The sequence below is a fragment of the Talpa occidentalis genome, unplaced genomic scaffold, assembly GCF_014898055.3.
Source record: "Talpa occidentalis isolate TD23 unplaced genomic scaffold, MPIMG_talOcc4v2.1 talOcc4.5, whole genome shotgun sequence".
Taxonomy (NCBI): Eukaryota; Metazoa; Chordata; class Mammalia; order Eulipotyphla; family Talpidae; genus Talpa; species Talpa occidentalis.
In genome coordinates, this window is record NW_023604861.1 from 113,945,076 (window position 1) to 113,969,176 (window position 24,101).

General features: G+C 40.2%; 1 protein-coding gene across 1 annotated transcript in view; it reads left to right on the plus strand.

Annotated features, from left to right (window-relative positions):
• Window positions 1–24,101, plus strand: part of THADA (THADA armadillo repeat containing) — a 287,428-nt gene that overhangs the window by 204,728 nt on the left and 58,599 nt on the right. Inside the window, exon 31 of the mRNA XM_054687792.1 lies at window positions 12,501–12,595. Within this exon, the coding sequence (XP_054543767.1) occupies window positions 12,501–12,595 (95 nt within the window). The remainder of the gene's footprint in view (window positions 1–12,500; window positions 12,596–24,101) is intronic.

A 24,101-nucleotide genomic window follows, 5' to 3' on the forward strand; every position in this document is an offset into this window, starting at 1 on the left:
AACAAGTTCACCAACATCAAAGTTTCTTCATATTGCAGTGAGAAGTAAAAAGAGTCCTCTTATGCCACTGCACATCAAGAATTTAACCTCCTAAAACATATAGTGTTGTAAACCAATGTTCCTCCAAAAAAAAAAAAATTGAACCCCGAACTGCTGATGCTTTCTACTTTTTAAATATAGACACCTGCAGAGCTAACCTGGAGATGGTAACTAGTCCAATAAAGGGCTCGGAAATATCTGTCTTGCTCCACTTGTAGCTGTTGGCTGGTTGGGTTATTGCTGTTGGAAGATTTGGGCAATACTGTCATTACTCAGCTTGCAAGGGAGTGTAGGCTTTAAGTGTCCTAAACACATTTCCATACTATGATGTAAAACTCTAATGTAGAAAGTTATTTCTCTTTCCTTTAGCATGAAACATGTTCCATCTTTTGGATAAGGCAACACCTCAGTTACCTTCACTGAGCTCACACACTTCCAATGAATTCAAACCAATTCAGATTCAAAAACAGCACACAGCAGCACAAAGTCATCATAGTGGGAATGGTAGGGATGAATAATAGTGTCCCAAGTTCAAAAACAAAATAAATAAGACAGGTATGGATTTAGTTGACTGTAAACAAGAATTTGGTAATGATAGAATGAAATCAGGGTGTGTTTTGGGATTTACCCTATTGGGGTCAGGATACACGGAAGACTTCTAGGAGGAGGGAGAAGTCTTTGAGGGCTAGGTGAGATTTAATTGTTAGATAAGGTTAATTTTCTTAAATTAGAATGAGTAAATTGTGAAGCTCTTATTGCACAAGTACAAAGGAAGAAATCTTAGTATAGTGCTCAGCATTGTGGAAACCACTTTAGGCACATATAATGGAGTCTCCATTGTTAGAGTTGAGTTGTGGTCCAATCTAATGAAATGAGAGCTTTTCCATGTAAAACAACCAACAGTAAGGGGGGCCTCCCTGGTAATTCAAGGGGTTATGTCTCAGCACTATGAAGCTATCAGCCGCCACTGCAGCATGAGCTCAATCCCCAGCCAGGGAGCTACCCACATGGCGCAACAGACCTCTTCTGTCTTGCCTGCTGCTCCCCTCAGCAGTGTATTTCAGTAAATCTGCCTATTGTGCTCCCCACTCTGTCTCTGGTGAATCCTCTCACCCTCACCCCCATACCTCTGGCCTGCACCCCAGCTCTTGTATGCATAAATAAATAAAAACAACCAGCAGTAATATTCCTATGGAAGTCCTAATTCTGTAGTATACATAGTAAGTACAAGAATTAAGAAAAGAATGTGGACAGGGTAGTCTGGGGAGACTTTCTGGGAGAGTTAGGTGTTTTAGATAGGTCTTAGAGAATGGCTACCAATGGGGAAGACCAAAAGTGATGTCAAAATGGTGGACAGCAAGTGTACTGGCATATTGTGGAGAATGTGTGTGATACATTGTAGGCTACTGAGGAGACAGAGCTGGAGAAGACATGGTGTGTTTTGGAGAACAGTACAAGATTTGGTAAGAGACCAGTTGTGGCAGGCCTTAGATGTCAGCCAGAGGAATTTGGATTTAATCCCAGTATTAAGAGGAAGTCAGTAAGCTCAGGTTTACACCAGTAAATAGGCTGCGGTCTCGATGCACATGACATGCACAGAGGAGGGTATGGAACCTCTCCCCGTGGCTAACAAAGTTACCTACCCCTTCTCTGGTGATTAACAAAAAGCTCCTGAGTAGCAATCCACCAGCTTTCTGTTCCCTGGAAGCCTGCTACCTGCCCTGGCAGCTAGTCATGGAAATAGAAGTGAACCTTTTATGCACTTCAGTCTCCACAGTTATTGTCTTCTCTATACTACTAATAGGTCCACAGAACCACAGAATTTATAGCAGAAAGGTAATTTAAAGGTCATCTAATCCAATGAAATCCTTTCAAGCAGAAGGTTAAGTGGAAGTTCAAGATGTTGAAAATAGTAGAGATGGCCAACAGGGTGCAAGTTGGGTTGGGCACACCTCACCCATTGGGAGTACCAGAGAGGATTACCTGACTCCTTATTTCAAAAACAGGAATCTAATCCAAACCAGTATTCATATTGGAGGAGAGAGATACAAGGAATGGTTAACTTCTAACTTGACACATGTGGCTGGCTCTGAAAATGGCCCAAGTTAGGGATGTAAATAGTGAATTTGTTTTATGCCTCTTCAGACACTTCCTTCCTCTCCTGCAACCTGGTCATCCTCATAGAAAGTGCTGTAACCCTGTGTCACTGGGCTTCTCTCAGGAGCTGCCGTCCATGGCCAGAGCCCCATACTCTACATCTTATTGCCACCAAAACTTTCCTCAGAAATCCACTCTCAGCTGACTGTTGACTATTACTTAATCTAACCCATAAATCGCGCTAACATGTTTCTAAGTTCTAATGTGTACATAAGTTTATTCTCCTGGGTCACATGATTATTTTCAATTGTGATCCCTTGGACACAGCACCTTTAACTGAAATCAGGCTTCTGGGCAACACACAGACCTGGCAGGAGCTCTTTGCTCGCCCTCGCTTGGCCTGCCTTTCTGCCCTCATATTGAGCTGAGTGAGCCCTGGTGTATTTGTCCTTTGTGACAATGCTTCAGGTTTCCCCCAGGAGGACTTGTGGGGCACGTGGGCTGGTCTTCCATGAGTGGGCCAATGGAACGGCTTTGAGAGAGACCCTCCAGAACCTTATTCCATCCTTGCCCTCAGTGACCATTGCTGCCCAGCCTTCCTTGGTGATTGGACTGGCTTGCAGGCCTCTGGAAAAAGTACCTTCCCAATCAACTTCAGGAGCTTATTCCATAGCTGTCTCCCGGGGCCAGGAGGGACCTCACCAGCCCGAAGGCCCTGTGATCTTGGGCAGCAACTGGAATGGCCACCTTGAGAGGCATTTGGTGAGTGGAAAAGTCCCTGGTCTGTGAACATACCTTGCTAAAGCTGAGGAGCAGTTGAGTTCACGAGGTTAGCAGGTCATGGGTTAGGACTGGATCCTTATCTCTCCTTGGCTATAACCAGCAATGTGTGGCTTATTTCTTTGGACATCAGTGTTTATTTGTAAAATGGGAAACTCTCAAATGGGGAAATACATAAAAGCGGGGAAGGACATGGTGAGTAATCAATGTGAAAGTACAAAAGAGTTAAGTTTTTTTTTTTAAAAAAAAGGAAATATCTATTGTCAGATAATTAAGAATTAAGTCTTTATTGTCATAATCAGCCGTGTTAGAAATAGGTCTGGATGTTGGTCCTCACAGAAACAACTGGACTGGGAGCCTTACTCTTCACTAGATTGGCTACCAGGACACAACACCCGAGCATGTGACTACAAACTGAAAGACTCTGGCACAGGTCTCCCTTTTCATTTGATTATGTTTGGGACACATAGATACAATTTATCTAGAAAACCTTGATTCTATTCTTGGTTTTTGCCCTGATCTTGCATAGATCACTTGAACTGTGTGAGCTCCTTTGTTGATGTGTAAAAACATGGGAATAATAATGCCTATTTTTCTTCCTGCTTAAGAATTTTATAAAGATAAAATAGGAATATTTTTGAAGAGAAAACTTTTGGAGACGATAAAACATTTTTTGAAGAATATTTTTTGAAAATGAAACTTTTAATAAAATGCAGTTGATATTATTGTTATCATTATTACTATTATTGCCAGGGCTAATTTTCAGGTGTGTGATTTGCCAAGTTCCATTAGCACAGCTCTGTTGGCTTTGCTGTTAGAAATTCTCACGTTGTGATTTACATACAGACTTCTCTACAGCTTCCAGAAGTTTTCATTCACTTCGCTTCTTTATCCATTTTTTTCAGTAGTGCTAGGGAGAATGTAAGGTTTAAAAAGAAAGGGGACTTCTGTTAGCATTCTATATAATAACTGAAGCTATATATCCTCCAAACCCCAAAATGTACAATAAAAGTTTTCTTGGATACTACTTTTCTCCCATAATTCCTAGCACATAGCTTATTAAGTTATTAACCAGCAATTTCTCTGGCAGCATATTAAACTTTACTTTTAAACAAGTCACAGAGGGGGGGAAACATGCATCTCTCATAAAAGGAATAAAAAACATACACCCTCTAAAACAGTTTCCCCAGGCTTTGAACAAATCCCAAGCCCCACACAAGGTCTCTTTTTCCTCATTCTCTGCACATAACTTGAATGCTAGTACATTAATGAGAAAAAGATGCCTAATAGAAAGATGGAAAAATCGGAGGGCCTTTGGGGGTGTGGGAGGCTCCCTGGGGGTCCTCTGAAAAAGCAGGTGAGCTTAATCGAGGGGAAAGACAAGCTTTGGCATTGAAGTTGTGGGCTGCCTTTCTAGCAGAGGCATCCACTGGAGAAGCAGAAGCAGCTATGGCTTCCACAGTGACCTAAGAAGTGCCCAGTGCCTTCTGCAGACAGCCTGCATCTCGCTGATTGCCAAACCAGAACCTTGGTTCAAGGCTAGGGCTCTCTATTTTCACAGAGCCTATTCCCCAGGAAGAAAAACTGCTTTTCCTGGGGGAGCTCCATGTGCTGTAGTGTGTGACTGGGTAACTTCGTCTCTTTTTGCAGAGACTCACAGCTCATGGCCTCTTGCTTCGTGCATGGCAACTTAGTAAGAATTCCCTGTAAATTGGTCCTCCACCACTGCAGGGCACAGAAGATGGCTTCACTTTAAAAGGAAAATCCAAGTAGGAGGGCTGCAGGGTAGCTTATATGTGTGGGTGTGAGTATAAACACTCGCAAAGCTGCAGACCAAGAAAGGCTGGCTGGAAGTCGGAGCATACCATAAACATGCAGCCCTCTGTCACCCTGCCCCCCAGGGAAGGGCAAGGTAAACGAGCAGGCCTGGGTAGCCAGCCAGGCCCTGCATGCTGCTGCCAGCTGGCCCCAAGCGCAGATCTGAATTCTGGATGTTGTAGTGGGGGGAAATAACTTGTTTAAAAATATATATTCTGCAATTCATGACCATTTGGCATGTTGGTTTAAACAAACCCGCTATTGTTTCTCCAAGAATGCCATATGATGGTTGCTTGGCTGGGGGGCTGTGGTAAAAATGGAAATCAAAAACGGAGAGAGGGCTTCTTTTTATTTAATTTACACTTCCATATTTACACGACTTAATGTGGACTACATCAAAGCACTACCTCCTGGCTCCTCACTGAAGCAGCTCTTCCTTTTATAACCAAATAGAAGAAAAGGCTGTGTCTGCCTGCGGACAGCCGCCATCGCAGGACGTGAACTGCCAGGGACCGCACGGTTGGCCAACGGGATATCTGGGAGACCAGGGGGAGGTCAACAGTATATCCTGTGTCAAGTCAGCCATTCACACAGCCCTCCAAGGCTGTTTTCTGATAGTCATAGAGTTCAGGCTTTGAAGTAAGTTTTAAATAACAGACATGGCGTGGCTAGGCCCGGGTCACGTGGGAGATCAGAGCAGGACGGGGGAACGTGTTCCAGACCCTTTACCCCTCTCCTCTTCTGCCATTTCCCTTCTGGCATCATTCTTCTCTCCCCAGCCCGCCCTCCCCACCCCCGACTTCTCCCCCCTTACTTCCTAGCCACTCGCCTCTCTTTTTTTTTTTTTGGTTTTCTTCTTTCCAGGCTATTTTGGTCCTAGCGGTGGGCCCCCGGGTAGTGTTTCATTCGCTCCAGTGCTGGCCCCTAGTAAGAGGCTGCTAGTGCTTTTTGCTCATTGTGGTCGAGAACAGAAGTGATCTCAGCAGGAGCCAAGATTGGAGCGAGAGCCCACAAGGGTTGTGATGAGCCCTGTAGCACGCAGTCATGCCAAGCCCTCAACCTTGCCAGCTGCGCCATTTTGATTTTCTAGTCTTCATTCTTTCCTGCATGTGGTAAGCATGTTCCGGCCTTTGTGTCTGCTCATGTGAACTCTCCTGCCTGGAATTCCTTCTCTTTCCTTTCTTCTGCCAGATCCTTCCATATCTCCATACCTCTCTCCCATAACATTCCATCTGATTATTTTTGTGTATAGATTGGTTTTCTCCACATAACCCACCCTACACTCACTCTCTCTCTCTCTCTCTCTCTCTCTCTCTCTTTCTGTCACACACACACACACACACACACACACACACACACACGCACACTCTTCATAAGCTCTGCAAGACCAGAACCTTGTCCTCTCCCTCCTCTTCTATCTCAACTAGGATATCTTCCATGGTGCTCAGTATGTTTCTAGATTAATAATTTTAAACTATAAATCTAATCAGAATTCTGGGGGAGTAGCTCCCTAGGGACTCAAGTGACCTTAAACCCTGACTCTTGAAGTCAGATACTGGAACTAGACTACTTAACAGAAGGTAGTAGCCACAAACCAGCACAGCTGCTTCCAGCCCTCTGCAGATGGCAATGAATCCTTCTGGAAGTATGTCCAGGATGAACTTTCCAGAGGGAGCCCACCAAAGTGTGGCACAGTAGTGAGTGGGGACCCCATCTCTCCAGTGTAACTTGGGCTGATGAGATACCATTGGAGGCTTCAACCCGTTGGAGCTCTTGCCCCTTTTAGAGGTTATGTAGAGCTCCAATTAGGAAAACTTTGGAGCTCTTAAAGGTCACTCCTAAACTCTCCTATTATGGACATTTTTTACACCTCCTCTATCGTTTCCTGCTGTCCCTCACTTCACACATCCCCTTTGTCGTTGTTATTCTCCAAATGTGCCATGTGCCCTGGTTTGGACATGTTGCTTCCTCTTTGAGGTCACTCTCCCCATGGGTCGGCCCCCAGACTCATGCTTATCCTCCTGCTCACTGCCCAGGCTCTTCCTGACTCATCCAAGACAATGAGAATGTCCCTCTCCACCATCCTTAATTTTCACTAGCTCAGCCCCTCCTTTGTCTTGTCTTTCATCTGCTAATATGCTCATTGTGTGTTTCTCTCTAAATTAGTGGATCTAAGTTCCTTTTGACAGTCACTCACAAGAAATTGATATTGCATGTGACCTGCTGTGTATCTGTATGCTGTGTCTACACATACAACCGTGAGCTCCTGCACAGTTAGGGTTAAGGTTTGAAATTTCAGTAATGTCTGAATAAGATATGAAGAGTCTGCAAAGACATGCCACAAAGAGGGATTTTACTTTTAATTTTAGGAATGTTCGCTTTCTGCATGTTCACTATCATTTTAGATGCCAAACATAAACCTTTGGTTACTATTCAGTGTAATGTGAGGTTGCTGGTTTATTACCTGAAAAGGAAAAAGAATGGAGCTGGAACAAATCAATCGGTATTTCTACTAAAACAGTTATACTTTGTAGATTATTTATAGCTTATATCAAAAAAAATATTAAAAATTCATTCTGGACAAAGACTTTATCAAGACCCTGTATGTAACAATTTAAAGAAACAATGCTTACCTTTACTACTCCGCAGCACTCTGATTGTATTTTCCTCCTCTTCCCTTCCTTTCACAGCTCAATTTTTTTCTTCTTCCATCCTTTCCCCCCCTCTCATTTTTCCTCTCCCCCTTCCTTCTTTCTCTTATACTGATCACCACCCAGTAGTTATAACAAACAAAATGTATCATAACCTACAGTTTGAAAAATGGTATTCAAAACTCTGAGTTCCTTGAGGACAGTGACTGTGTCTCTGAATCACTTAATCTTCCTATTTCCAAGCCCTGACACTGTTCCTGGCTCTCAGTAGCCTCTTACTGAATATTTTCTGAGTGAAAACATCAACTGAGTGGGCCCCAATTAAAAAGATCTAGAGCCACTGGGATTCTGGAAGGGACAGAAGAAGTGAGTGATTTATCACAAACTTCCCAAGAGCTCCACTGTCCTCGAGACACCAAGGCCATGGTGGACGTGCCTGGAAAGTCCTATCTGCCCTGATGTCAGCCTCCCACACCTACCAGGCGACAAGGCGGGAGGTTTAATGAAGTTTAGGCATTTCCCAAGGCAAAAACCTATTAAACAGGTTCTCAAGTGGCTATTTGTCAAGGAACAAACGATTTTTAAAAAGAGTAGAAGAAAGCAACTTTCTTAACAAGCCCATCGTATCATATTAATATGTGTAAACTTATACCTCAGAGTACCTGATTCCTGCTACTCTTTCTAAAGCCACTATTATGCTGTTTTCCAGCCCATCTGTTAGACCCTGAACACTTCTGATTTTTTTTGAATACTCTAAATCTTCATGATACCATGCCTCATGCCAGAATTTTTCCACTTGGGGGTAGAAAAATTCCCCAAGCCCACCAAAACCTTGGTTTCCTGTCCAGCTGGCTTGTTCTTTCCCAGGATTTTATTCCCATCATCAAAGTGACTTGACAGGCCGAGAACAAACCTCTGGCTCACCCTGAACTCACAGTGTATATTTCCAAGTCAGAACAAACACCAAGTAAGAGTGAAAGAAAAAGAAAGGGAAAAAAATTATTTTCCTGACTTAGAAGCCAATTCAGAGTGAAGCCTAACTCTGACTCCAGACAGGGGTGTTATGTGGCTGTGGCTGTGCCTGTGCCTGTGGCAGTGGCCTTTTTTGAGGGTGGAGCCACAAACAGTGGGGTCCAGGCCAGAATTCCTCTCTGTCAGTCTCATAGGGCCATGTATGGACGCCCTGTAGCCCCAGATTTTCTCTTTCCTGGAATCAAAAGCAGGAGCATTTGAGGGACTCCTAAGATTTTGTTGACTCCATCAGACTTGGTCCTGAGCCTCACAGTTGTGGGAGCAGAGTGGTCCCTGAAGTATCCCAGGAGTCCAACAAGGTTACCCGCCAGAGCCAGGTCAAGACAAGATGCAGAAAACTTTAGCCTAGCAGGAGGCTCTACAGATTGCCAACTTTCCCCCACTATTCATCTAGAAATATATATATATATATATATATATATATATATCAATCACAAAATCCCCTGAAGACTAGGCTTTTCTCACCAGACTTGAGAGTCAAACCAGCTTCCCCAAAACTTCCCTTTATGGTTCAGTGCAGTTCCACCAATACCCAGGGTAAGAAACTGTGACTCTGTGAGGCTACATGGAAGCACGCAGAATATTTTTACACTAAGGAACACCCAGTGAGCACACAGTATTGCATTTTCTGAAAGCCTGGTTTGCCTTGCCCTTGTTCCCACCTTCTCAGTACATTCTGAACCTTCCCAAGCTGGTGACCCTGAGTCCCTGGACAAGACAAACTAGTTCCTTCCCACCTCTATTGCCCCCTTTCAAAATGCCCTTCCTTGTCAACTTCGTCTCTCTCAGTGTTTCCCATTTTTCATGACCCAGTTGGAATTTCATCTTCGTCAACTGCTTCCATTTCTCAAGTCTACCCTGATATGCTCTTTCTCTTAACTCCTTCCATCCTGTCCCAAAGTTTGTCTTTATTTTTGTCTCCATAATTAGTCAAAATCCTCTGAGGTCCAAAATCATTTCATGTATATCAACCAGCACCCAGCTCAACACTGCATGTGAGGAGGCACTCCCTGCTCTCAGCAGACCACTCTGCTCAGCGCTGTGCTGGATGTCTGATGATTCATTAACCCCCTGCATCCCGTTTTCTCCCTTTCTTAAGTGGCATTTTCTTTGATAAGGAATGGGAGAGAGGTGGGAAGGGAAAGGAGGAAAGTTCTTCCTGCGATGGAAATACAAAATTATAAATGCTATTATGAAAGTTATCATAAAATGTGTTTCCATAGAGCTGGAAGTTATGGCTGAAAGACCTAGGGAAATTGGACAGAGACAGAAGGCAGGGTTGGGAAATTTTCAAATAAATAGAAGTTGTTTTTTTTTTTTTGTTGTTGTTTGGTTTTTTTTTTTTTTTTTTTTTAAAGATTTATTTATTTATTTATACAAGCACTGGGTACAGTCAGAAGTGCGGGAGGGTGAGAGAATTCACTAGAGTCAGAGCGGGGAGCAGAACAGGCAGAAGGACCGAAGTACACTGCTGAGGGGAGCAGCGGGCGGCAGGAGAGGTCTGCGCGCCATGTGGGACCCTCCTCCGGTGGCCGAGGAGCAGCCGGGGATCGAACCGGCTCTACAGAGGCTGCAGGCAGCTTCGCAACCCAGCGCTCAACCGCTGTGCCACCGGGGAGGCCCTAAATAGAAGTTTTAAATAACAAAATGAAATGATAAAATACTAGAAGAAAATATGAGAGAATCTTGAAGAAAGATTAAACTTTGTATGTTTGATATAAAGCTCAGAAGACAAAAATGCTAAAATATTTGTGTAAAAGTAAGCGTTTTTGAATTTCAAAACAATTATAAAGTTAAAAGACATGGTGAACTGCAAAAGTACATTTGCAACATATGGGACAAAGGACAGATATCCCTACTATACAAAGAGCTCCTAGATATCAATAAGAAAAAGACTAGCAATGTAAGGGTTTACAGAAAAGGAAATTAAAATATCTTTCTTGAAAAGCATATGAAGGGATGCTCAACTTCATTTAAAATAGTTGTGATGTTAAGCAGTGAAATACTGTTTTCACTTATGCAGGCAGAGGTCAAAAGTTTAATAATGTACTGTGTTGACCACTGTGTTGTGGGGAAACTGGAATTCTTACACTGTTGGTGAAAATGTAAATTGGTATGGTCTCTTCGAAGAAGTACCTTTTCAAAAGCAATCAAAATATTAAATGTGCAAATATCTTGATCTAGCAGTTCAGCTTCTAGGAATTTCTATTCTGAGTACCTATTCATATATATTTATTACAACACTGTTTTCAGCAAAATATCTTAAACAATTATTTATTTCAATAAATAATTTACTGAAATTATTTCAATAGGGGGCACAGGTACTTGCCTGAAATGGAAGTTTATAGTCATTTTAAAAAATGAGGGAAATGTCTTTGTTTTTGATAGAGTAATGTCTAAAATATATTAGTAAAAAAAAAAGTAATGCTCAGAACTCAGTAAACCACCATTTCTATAAAATTAAACAAGTGGGTAACTATAGATACATTCTTGTAAATGAATAGAATGTGCCTGGCAGGATATACTAGAAAGCAGTAATGGTGGTTGCCTCAGGGGAACAGAATATGGGTAGAGAGTGGGGGCATGGAAAAGGAATTTAATTTTTACTGCATGCCTTGTCATACTGTTTGAATTATTTTTGTACTGCGTGTGTTACCTATATTTTAAAGCTTTTTTTTTTTTTTTAAGCTACATGCAGGTATGAAGTTGGGTCAAATGAGATATGTGTGTGTGTGTGTATATGTGTGTGTGTGTGTGTGTGTGTGTGTGTGTGTATAAAGTAGTAGTTACGGCAGGGACATCAGGAAGCAAGCAGATAATGTAGATGAAACTAGACATGGGACAGAAATGAGGTGGATCACCAGCAGAGAGACCTTGAAACAAGACAGTTTGTTTCAGATCAAAACTGCTGATTTGCTTTTCATGCTAGAGCATACGCCACCACTAGGATATTGACAGTTCCCTGTAGAGTAGACATAGCTTTAGGGAAATGGTAAAACTTAGTTGCAGGGAATGAGATGGGTGGGTTTAGGGATCCAGCGAAGTGGAAATCTGCTAGCCAGGATGCTTGTGCAGTTTCCTCATCTTAGGTTGAAAGCTGAGAATTGCAGGGAAAGAGCACCCAGGGAACATTTGAGGTAGCCTGGTACCCAGGTGGGCATCTTACATTTGCTGTGCCACAGTTGGATGCTCACAGTGACTCTGGGAGGTGAGTGGAACTCCCATTTTATAGGTCAGGAGTCTAAACTGGATGATAAATAATAAATGACAAGGCTAGGATTCAACCCCAGACCTGTCCCTCCTGTTTTTTATTACCACTTTGTTGAATTTTTCATACACCAAGGAGGTCTGGGGCCTTTTTGTGGTCCAGATGAACTGAGGATCAGAGCCAGGGGCCTTCAGCAAAGTTCTCGAAAGAAAGTCTTCATTCTTCCTTTTCTACCTAACCCCTTGCTCCAAAATCTGAGCCCACTTGCTTTTTCCAATATGCAATTCAAAGACTAAACAGAGCAGCTCCATTTATTGAAAGAAGAAAAAAGTCCATTTGCTGGAGAAGGAATGTCTGCTTCAGTGTTGGTGAATGCTTTCATGGGTTTATTTTTCAACTGGTTATTTTAAGTCCATAGATACGTTTGTCATATGGGAATGCCGTTTCCTTCCCCAAAATGCTAAATCAGTGATACTCATAACCAATCACTTTCCCCCTAACTTTGTCCACTGCAGAGGAAAATAATAGACTATAATCCCTTCCCTCAGTCATCACCTTTTTTTCCTTATAGCTAGTATAGGACATTTGGTTTTGTTTGTTTTCGGTTATTTTATTCAGACCCAGAGCATCGCATTTTGTCTGTGCTGGGCTCACATCACCCCAACCTCCACCATATGCTCTAGGATTTCATTTTTTATTTGATTTGCTGATGTGTTCTCACCATTGGTGACTAGCTATCTTTTTTAGCATTTGCTTCACCTCCCTAAGTAAGCCTCATGATGTGCCGTGTGGGAAATACCCATTTTCTCTTTTCTGTGACTCAGGCCTCAGGGAAAGAAAAATACCAATTTGTTTTCTGTTCTTTACCTTTCTAGGCAAAATCCATGTTTGGTAACCAGAGCTGTATATATTGACATTCTTCTCCTGTTGACTTGCTGTCGTGACAAACTTACAAAAGGCAACCAACCAGGTATGATTCATTAGCTCCGTCATGTTTTGGGAAAGTAAAAGGTCTTTGAAATGTAAGTGGGGTTATGAGTGGCTCTTCCTTACCCTGCCTGCCATGATCTGCTTTTATATGACTAGCCAGCCACACATCAGAATTAAACATAGTGTCATATGATTCCCTCCTAGAACTTCTCAAGAAAATATGTCCTTGTTTTGTTGGAAATTTACTGTTTATTTTCTATTTGGTCATTCAGAGAAGAGCATGGGCTTTACTCAGATGCCCTATGTGTTTCTGAGACCTTGGCTTGGTCCCATTTCATACATTTTCTTTAAAAGGTCATCATTTTCAATAGCTGAGAGTTCATTCTGTTCCTCTCCGAGGAGATAACTGAGCTCATTTAATACTGGAGCCTGCATATGTGAGACTGTCTCAGATCCATCCCCTGCTACCTCAGGCTCTGGCATTATCCATGTTCCTGGGTCACGTATGTTTCCTGGTATGGGCCCCAGATCCACATACGAGTGTTCTATTTTAATCTTGATTCACAAAGTGGTTTTCTTAAAAGGGAGAGGGCAACTCCAAATAAAAAAATTTTTTGATGTGTTTATATAAGAGGCCACAGGAAGTGCTGTACATGAATTCCAGGCCACAGACTGAAACTGATTTTCATCAACACAAACTGGAATGCAGGGTAATGAGCCTGCAACTGGTTAAAATCAGCCTCTTCTAATTGATTAGGCCTGTCTAAAGGAGGCTACAATTACAAAGTCAGATTCTGAGTACAAGCAGGCCAGGCTTTTCCTCTGTTACATTTAGTCTGTCAATGATTTGTTGTCTTCAGTAAATACATTCAGGCTGTCAGAGTCCAGCTTTGTCCATATGGAACCCTGTTCCCAAATTCAAACCAATTTAAAATGCTTTGGGGGGAGGTGCGAAACCGCCTCACCCGGATCAGTGTGTATTAGCCCACAAAGCCCCTGTGGCCATGCAGAGGTAATAAGAACACGCCTGGACTTTCATCAGCTCCACATCCCTACACAGGGGTAGCTCTTGTATCCGTTTGGTAGAACAGGATCGTAGAGTTTTATAGCTCTAAAGCAGTCCTAGTCTAGGGACTCTTGCCCCAGCATAATTATTAATAGTGCCCCCTTTTACTCTTGAAAGTGACCAGATTTGCACAATAAATTACAGGTCACCTTGGCTATAAGGGAGCTCGGGGTGTTGTCTACTTTATTGTACACTTGGCGCTAGCAGGGTCTAGAGATTATCACATGTTACCAAGTAACTTGTTTGGGTATCTGCCATTTTTATATTTCAGTTCCCAATTCCATCAAGCTTTATAGCCCTTCTCTGCTAAGCATGGCCTGGCCATGGAAGATGATCACTACTTCCAAGCCCATTCACTTGGGAGCCTGTCAGAATTGTATGGTTGATTATAGTCATTAGCTTATTGCAACTAAATCTTTTCTTGGCATATTAGTACCTTTATTCCTTGTCTGCAGGGTTAACCTTGAATGTGGTCAGTCCCTTGCTTTCTTCTCCAAATGCCCTTCCTTTGCTGATCAACTGGACTCCTCCATGCAGTTGACTTTGGCTTTAAAAATCATCCTTTTCTCCAAACTCTTACATTAGTTAGAGTGTATATCCCATTTTAGTATGATCATAAGCTGTCATTTATTACTCAACAGTGTTTCATCATCATCAGTTTATGAATCCTCTTAAAGTCATTACTTTGCACAGTGAGGTGCACGGAGGATGGGGCATTTTCCTCTTATTCTAGTCTGACAGCCATAGCTCTAAATATTTTATCCTGCATATCCAGTATGGCAGTCACTAGCCTCATGTGGCTCTCGGTCACTTGAGAGGTGACTGTATTCTTATTCTATAAGAATACACATTGGATTTCAGTGATTTCATATAAAAAATATACAATTTCTCATCAATAACTTTTTATATTGACTACATGTTGGAATAGTAATTTTTGATAGATTATATAAAATGTGATGTTAACATTAATTTTGCCTGTTTCTTTTAACTTGTAAAAAATCTACTAAAAAAAAAACCAAAGATGGCTCATATTATCTTCCTGTTGGACAAGTTCTGGTTTTATCCAGTTATCTTTATAATGTAATGTATTCATATAATACATTACACACAAATAGTTGTGGCAAATTTTCCACCTTTGAGAATGAATTAGATTTTTAGAACTAAATATCAAAAAGAATGGCAATTAAGATGGATAACACTGTTTAGGATTAAAATTGTACTGTGAGCTTGAAGTAATGAAATCTTGTTTCCAAAGGCACCAAACAAGGGAGTCACTTACCTAGGTCTGTAGATTTCAAAATAATGTCATGACATTACAGTATTACCTTGTAAGTGCCTTGAAAGAATGAATCATGCCTTAGATATATTGTTCCCCAGCTAGGGCTTTGGAGGCCATCATTAAGCAGGCTTGTTACTGACTGATTGCATTGCAGAGTTTCCCTCAGGTTTTAGAATAGTAGTTGTCATCTAGATGCAAGTCTTATTCAAACTCATGCATCAGTTAGATGTAATTTTCTGAATTCAAATCAGATGTTTTAAATCTGTTCAGATCAGATGTTTGTAATATATACTCCATTATTAGCTCACAAACCTGAGAGAGTACATACCACATAGGCTCAGAAGCCAGATTCCTAGGTTTAAATGCTAGGTCTGCTGTTAACTTGCTTTGAGCCCTTATCAAGTCATTTAATCTCTTTGAGACACTTTTTCTCAATTGTAAAAGGGAATAATAAAATCTGTATCTTCACATGGTTGTCAACTAGCAATGGCAAAGCCCTGTGTGCTTTGCATGGCACAAAATAAGTGTTCGGTAAGTATTAAATACTTTTAATATTATCATCAGCAGCATAGAATTAGCTGGAAACCACGCATGTAACCCAATCCCCTAAAGCCTGGCAGAGTCATGCTTAACCTCTCACCTCCACAATTCTCATAGTCTTACACATTCAACTAGGAAAAAGTGTCTGTTTTCTTAGGAAACACTGAAGCATAACATACCTGACATACAATGTCAGGAAACCACTTGGGAATCCATCTGATTAGGAATACTCCAGCCCCACTGAATAATCCAGAAGTGGGTCATTTTTTGTTGTGCATTTTTTTATTTATCAGACTTGACGCACTAGCCTCAGACACAGGTTGATCACCTATATCTAGAGATATACATGAATATGTCTCCGGCTTATAAGTAGGTGTCATAAGGTATTACTTGTGCTATAAAGAAAGTATGTGTGGGATACATTTGAGACACTAAAGAATAAAAGGTCATTTCTACTTGGGAGGGTGAAAATGCTTCTTAGAGGAAAAAGTGGTTGAGCAGAAGTCTTGAGGCTGAATAGAGATTCACCAGACGGGCAAGATGGAGATGGAACTTACAGACAGAGGGAGGCGCATGGCCAAAGCCGCAGAACTAGCACGGTGTGACAGGATTGTTGGGTTCAGAACCAGGCAGATGTGACCAGAAGTGAGGCTGGGGAGGCAGGAACTCAGTCATGGAGGGCCTCGTAGGTCAAAGTCTAAGGAGTTTTGACTTGACCCTGTAGACACCTGAAGTTACTGGAGTATATATGTAAGAAAGTGAGTAGGGGGCCTCCCCGGTGGCGCAGCGGTTGAGCGCTGGGTTGCGAAGCTGCCCGCGGCCTCTGCGGTGCCGGTTCCATCCCCGGCTGCTCCCCGGCCACCGGAGGAGGGTCCCACATGGCGCGCAGACCTCTCCTGCCGCCCGCTGCTCCCCTCAGCAGTGTACTTCGGTCCTTCTTGTACTTCGGTCCTTCTGCCTGCTCTGCTCCCCGCTCTGGCTCTGGTGAATTCTCTCACCCTCCCGCGCTTCTGACTGTACCCAGTGCATAAACAAACAAACAAACAAACAAACAAATAAATAAATAAAAATACATGCCTCTTTAAAAAAAAAAAAGAAAGTGAGTAGGACCATGTGTTTTTAAGACAGTTACATTTCTTTCTGTGACTACATCCTGATAGGATTCTGAAGACCCTTATGGAGCCAGGTTCCCACTGTCACTCAAAAAGAATGTAACTGTAAATTCATCCAAATAATGTTAGAGACTTGCCCAGGCATTGTAAAAATCAATACGGGAGGTTTGGGAAGTGGGAGATGGGAAGTAGAGGACCAGACTAGAGTTAAAGGCAGCACAATGCTAAAAAAAAAATGGTTGTTTTAGAATGGTGTGATTTTAAAGGGGTGCCTTCCTTTTATTTTTAGTCTTGCTAATTTTATGAAGTATAAATCTGTTTTATTCATATGTGGGTATCTACATGTATTTTAACAATAAATGTATCTAACCATGAACCTTGAAGAAGCTGCATTATTCCAAATGAAATGAATTAATATCAGTTTCAAGGAACTCTTTGGATAGTTGAGTATTTGCCCATCCCCTCTCAAATACTATTCTGTAAGTGACCTTGGAAGGCTATTCCTACCTCTAAAAATCTTAGAACCACATTGAAGAGCTGGGGCATAAACAATGAGAAAAACAGTGGAGAGGAAAAGGCAGAAAAGATGATTAAAAAAGCTTAAGATAATGATGTGTTTTGTGTAATCCAAACTTTTATCTCAGTGCTTCCCAATCATTTGAGGTTTCCTCAGCCATTAACTAGGTTTTAAAAATTCCAAATCTGGGGGTTTTGTTTTGAGTTTTAAAGTGATTTAAACCCACAAGGACTCTCTGTCCCCTATATTCTTTTTCCTCTTCTGAATCCAGCTGTCATCATTAGTATATATCAGTTTCCTGCTGGAAAGAAAATTATAGTTTCCCATTGGAGTTGGGGGAATGAGGAAGAAAAAAAATCTACTGCCACAAGAACTCAGAGGCTGGGTTACAGGGACATGGAAACGGAGATCCTTCATTCTCATCTTAAACACATCTTAAATTATTTGCTCTCGGTTGGAAATTCCATTGAAACATCTATTTACTGAAACACTGAGGCGTGACTGAATATTGACCCCCTTATTCTGAGAGAAGGATTTCTACTGTTCTTTTCTGCTTGCACCCCTTAAATTTGTGGGTTTTTTTTTTTTTTTTTGCATCCTTCTTTTACCAGGTAGTTAAAACAAATATCTTTCAATTTAAGTTCTCTTAGTAGATTTTTGGGTGAATTTTTCCTTTCCCAATCTTCATTTTACTACTATAGTGCAACCTACTGTTTTTTCTTTTATAATTACGTGTATACATAATGTATTGAAATGTGAATCTTGAAAAGAACAAGTTAGTCCCAAAGAAATGACATCATAACAATGTTATAGAAATCTTGCAAATGGAAAAGGCTTTGTTCATCCTCCTTCACATCACATAAATGATCTCAAAAGATGTCCCTGTCCCTGAGATGTATATACCCCCGAGATGCCCATTGCACTCTCATTTTCAGGAAACATTATTTTCAATATCTTCTTTGTAGGAGCCATAATAATAGTGGCCAACATTTATTGAGCACTTAACTCCATGCCAAGCATTGAGCCAAGCATTTTGCAGGCATTAATGAAAGAGACATTAGTGCTTCTTCACCTTAGACATCAAGTAACAGGGCTGGGTGCCCTAAATCCCTTTGTGGATTCACCTTCCTAGGCTTCTGTCCCTCCTGCAGAAACCCCAGGCCTTGGAAAGGGATCCCCTTTATAGATACTTCTAGACCATGTTTTTATGTGAACTTTCTTGTGTTCAGTCTCCTATCCAGAGGGTGTGTGGAATAACACAGAGCATAGCCAGGATTGGCGCAGTTACTAGAGAGAGAAAACTTGTCCACTCTCGGGCAACCACCTGCTCCTTTCCCTGGAAAGTGGACACATGGTCATTGTGTAAAACCCTGCCCCAAGCCAGGCTGCTGCTGCTGCATTTAGTAGTTTCTTTGTTAGCTGGAATTTATTGTTCAAATCTCATCATTCTACCAAGTGCAATAAACATTTTGCTATAACTGGAATATAACTTTTATTATTGTTATTATTTTTCTTCTAAATGCCTTAAGAGTGACCAGCTTATAAGCATGAAGTCAGAATCCCTAAAATAGTCTAAATACCGAGTCATTGTACTTTGTAGATCATTGTAAGATTAGAAGACAGGTTCTCATTTATTACTGTTTGTATTGATGGAAAGAAAGGTAATGTAAGCTCTCCCAAAGGCTAGCTTAGCTGCTGCTGATGGCTAAATGGTAAGATTTGAAAAGTGTTCAACAATGCCTTGTATTTGTATGGCCTAGAACTTGAATAATATATGTGGGACATGAATAAATATAAAGTCAATGATTTTTATGACATATTCCTATACTTAAGTTCCTGGGAAATGTAGCCAAACAATTATGGTGAATAAAAACATTGGCAACTTACAAACACCTGCTTTGATTATTTGGTCTAATTAGGTTAAATTTAACCAATGCCATCTGAACAAATTGAAAACAACTCTTATCTGTTCCCTTGGTCCTGCACTTTTATCGGTGTTGAATGCAGATGTGTTTAATATGACACAGTTGGTGCCGTTCTCTCAGCTCCGAGTGGGAGATAAAAGGGAATTGAGAACATATTTTGAGAGTCTTCTGGGGACTTTGTATTTCTGGGCCTGGAGCTATCACATTTCAAGGAAAAAAACAACAGGCTTTGTTGTCAATAAATTAGTAGTTTTTCTCCAAAACACTGGGACTGTCATCTGAACTGTTGCTTTTGCCAAAAGTGTCTTTCCCAGGGAACTGTGAGCTCCTAAAATAAGCAGATGATTCCTCACTGCCTTCCCAAAGTCAGAATAATACATGATATGTTATTAGATTGCTAGGTTCAGGTAGTATTTACCCCTCGTTAATTCTAAGCCTAGTGCTTAGTACAGAGGCCCCCAATTCATAGTTTTCCAGTTTAGAGATCATTTAATGAGTAGGTAAAGTGGAAACTGTAGTAATTAAATGACTTGCCCAAGGTCACACAACTGGTTAGTGAAAAAATCAGGCTTTCCTGCCTCTTGGTCAACCGCCCATTTCCGTAACTCAAGATAAGGGCTTCATAATAGTGAGAAAACTGGATTGAGTGTCTGAATCTGTGACATATCTGAGTCATGAAACCTTTCTTCCTACATTTCCACCCCAGGAATAAAAGAACTGTTCAAATGAGCGAGTAAGTTCTCAACATCTGTGATTTTAGGTTTTTCTATATGTTTCTGTCTTACCCTTCTCCAACCCCTCATCACAGATCATCTGAAGAGTTACCATGTCAGTTAACTTCATTAGCAAGTTGTATTTTAAAAATTTATTCTATACATTTCATATAAATGGAGTAATGCAACATCTAATCTTTTGTGTCTGGATTCTTTCACGTAAATTAATGTTTTCAAGGTTCTTCCATGTTGTAGCATGAATGGATGCTGCCTGCTGTTCTTTTTTATGACTGAATAATGTTCCATTGTATAGATACAGCCAGTGTTGTTTAATGAAAGGAATATACTCTAAGAAATGCATCATTAGGCAGCTTTTTCATTGTGCACATGTCCTCGAGTGTCCTTACGCTAGGCCATAACGTGTAGCCTGTTGGGACCACTGTTGTATATGTGGTCCATCGTTGACTGAAGCAATTTTAAGCAACACTTAATGTATACCACATTTTATTTGTCCATTCATCAGTTGACAGGCACTTGGGTTGTTTCCACTTTGGGGCTGTTATGAATAAAACTGCTGTGAAGATTCATGGACAAATTTTTGTGGGGACATATGTTTTCATTTCTTTTGGGTTTATATCTAGGAGTAGCTGGGTCTTATGCCAACTCTAAGTTTACTTTTTTGAGGAACTGCCAAAGTGTTTCCAAGGAATCTACAGCATTTTACATCCCCACCAGCAATGTATGAGGTTTCCAGTTACTCTACATCCTCAACAATACTTGTTATTGTCCCTCTTTTTGACATAACTATACTTGTGGGTATGAAATGGTATCTGACTTACTTTAAGTTGAAAGTATGTCTTCTTTAGAGAAATGTCTGTTCAGATTCTTTGCCCATTTTATTTTTGAGTTGTGAGAGTTCTTTACATATTCTGGATATATCAGATACAATTTGTGAATATTTGCTCCCATTCTGTGGGATGTCTTTTCACTATCTTGACAATGTCCTTTGAGGTACAAAAGGTTTCAGTTTTGATGGAGTCCCGCTGATCTCTTTTTTCCTTCTGTGACTTGTGCTTTTCATGTCCTATCTAAGAAGCCACTGCCTAATCCAAGGTCACAAAGATTTATACACCCATGTTTTCTGCTTAAGAGTTTTCCTCTTAACATTTAAGTCTCTGATCTATTTTGAGTTAATTCTTGTATTTTTTGTGAAGTACAGGTCTGTCTCACCCTTTTGCATGTGCCTATCAATTTGCTTTTTAGTAAGTTGAAAAGATTATATTTCCCCATTTAATTATCTTGGCACTCTTGTCAAAAAAAATCAGTTGGCCATGAGTGTATAAATTTATATCTGGTTTCCATTGATCTCTATGTCTATCTTTATGCCAAGACTACACTGTTTTATAACTTTTGAAATCAGAATGTAGGAGTCCTCCAGCTTTGTGTTTTGTGTTTTTTTTTTTTTTTTTTTTTTTTTAAGATTGTTTTGGCTGGGTCCCTTACATTTTCAAACAAATTTTCAGATCAGCTTGTCAATTACCACAAAAAGAAAAACCAACTAGGATTTTGATTGGGATTATGTTAAATCTGTGGGTCCCATAACAATATTATGTCTCTAATCTTCAGAGCAGAACACAGGATGTCCTTCATTAGATCTTCTTCAGTTTCTTTCAGTGATGTTTTGTAGTTTATGCATCATGAATGTCTTTTGTTAAGTAATTTATTCTTACTCTTTTTGATGTTACTGTAAATGAAAATATTTTCTTAATTTCTATTTTGGATTGTTTATTGCTGCAGTGTAATACTAGAGTTGATATTTGTCTATTCATCTTTTATCCTGCAACCTTACTGAACTCAGTTATTAGCTCTAGTAGGATTTTTGGTGGACTCCTTGGAATTCTCTTTACACTAAATCCTGTCATGTGTGGTATAGTTTTACTTCTTCCTCTCCAATCAAGATGCTTTTCTTTTTCTTGCTAATTTACCTTGTCTAGAACGTCTAGTACATTGTTGAATACAAGTGGCAAAAGCAGACATCTTTGTCTTGCACTTAATCTTAGAGGGAAAGTGTTCAGCCTTTCACCATTAAAGATGCCGTTAGTATGGTGAAAAACCCAACAAGTGGGATTTTTATAGATGACTGTTACCAGGTTAAAGAAGTTCCTTTCTGGTTTATTGGGTGTTTTTATCATGAAAAAGTGTTGGAATTTGTCAAATAAATTTCTGTATCTCTTGAGATGATCATGTGTTTCTTTTATTAATATGGGGTGAGCAGTGATTTTTAATTGTTGAGTAGTATTAGATTGTCAGTATGGCTTATGTTAATTCACCAGTTGATGGAATTTGGGTATGTCTCCTCTTTGGAGATTGTGAACAATGTGGTTCTGCCCATCATTATATTTTTATTTCTCTGAAGTAAAACCTAGGAAGATTACTCGGTCATCTTGTAAGGATTGTTTCATGTGAAAAGAAACTGCCAAACTGTTTTCCTAAGGTGCTTACCATTTTGCATTCCCACCAGAGTATCCTCACCTTGACTTAGTCTTGTTATTGTTAGCCATCCTAGTAGTTGTATAGTGGTATTTCATTGTGATTTTAATTTGCATTTCCTTAGTGACTAATTATGTTGAATATACATTTACATGCTGTATTTGCCATACATATGTCTTTTTGGTAAAGTGTCTATTCAAATCAAAGCACACATTTCTTTTTTAAATTGAGTTATTTGCCTTATTGAGAGGCTAAAATTCTTTATTCTGGTTAAAAATAATTTTTGGAGATAAATGTTTTGCAAATATTTTCTACCAGTCTTTTGCTTTTCATTTTCTAATATCTTTTGAAGAGCAAACGTTTAAAATTTGATGAAGTCCAGTTCATCAGTTTTTTTCCTTTATGTCTTAGTGAAGAAGTCTTTGGCTGTCCCACAGTCACAAGCACTTCTCTCTTTTTCTAGAATATTTACGCTTAGATTTCTGTTCCACTTTGAGCTAACTTTTTGTATGTCATGAGATAGGTTCATGTTTGCTTTTTTCTTTCATGCATCTGAATAGCCAGTTGATTTAGCACTGTTACTTCTTTGAATGTTTTTTCTTCCCTTTTCCCTTTTTCCCTCTTTCTGAGATTCCCTCATTGATTCCTTCAATCAATGCAGTTGTCCCACAGATAACTGATGCTCTGGGTTTTTCTCTCTGTGTTTCATTTTTGATAGCTTCTATTTCATGCCTCTGAATTCTCTAATCTTTTCATTTGCAGTGTCTACTCTGCTGTAGTTCCATCTAAAGCATTTTTAAAATTGCAATATTACATTTTTCATCTCTAGAAGTTTCATTTCTGTCCTTTTTTATATCTTCTCTATTACATTCCATTTTCTCCTAGATTCTTGACCAAATGTGGCATGTTTGTAATATGTTTTCACCGCCTTATTTCTAATTCCATTATCATTATTATTTCTTTTTACTAATTTTACTTCTGGCTATGGGTCATATTTTCCCACTTCTTTGCATGCTGGTAACAAAGATGCCAATATTAACCATATATTTTTGGGTGTTGGATTCATTTTATTCCTTTACAGTGTTAGACTTTGTTCTGCCATATGATTGTTATTTAGGGTCAATTGGATTCTCGTAAGACTTGCTTTTAAGTTTGATTATGGTGGGTCCAATCTTAAGAGGACCCTGTAGTTTAGAACAAATAAATTTAGCTTTGCTTACAAGGTATCCCCTTCTGAGATATTATAACATTTCTCTACGCTGGTGGGACATGAACTATCATGACCCTATATGAACTTGAGGAATTGCTCAGCACACTGTTTTCTTGTGGTGCTTTAACCTCACAGACTTTCACCCCATGCTTGGGCTGTATTCAGTGAAAAAAGTTTAAAGGGTCACCTCTGCAGATCTCCAGAGCTTTCTCTGTACAAATTCCTCCTGTCTGATATTGTGACCCACAAATTCCAGTTGCCTCAATCTTCCTCAACTTTGTTATCTCATCTCTTCAACTCAGTAAGACCTCTGGGCTCTGAGTTCCCCATCTCTGTACTGGGGAGTGGAAATTGCCTCTAGGCAATAGTCTGAGGCAGTCGTTGGGTTTAGCTTATTTCCTTCTCTGAGGGGTCACGATGCTGCACTGCCTGCCTAATGTTTAAAAACAATAATTTTATACATTTGTCCAATTTTCTAGTTGTTTGTGGCAGGACAATTCCTGTAGCAGTTAAGCCTTCATGGCCTGAAGCAGAAATTACTTCCATCGCTTTGTTTTGAAATCTCTTAGTTCTTCAACTATAAAAATGGGGATTATATCTTGGGACTGAGGTGAAGGTCACATTAAAAAAAAAAAAAACTTGTGAAAATCCCATGAAAAGTCTCATGATAAGAAAAAAATCCAACATTGGAAGA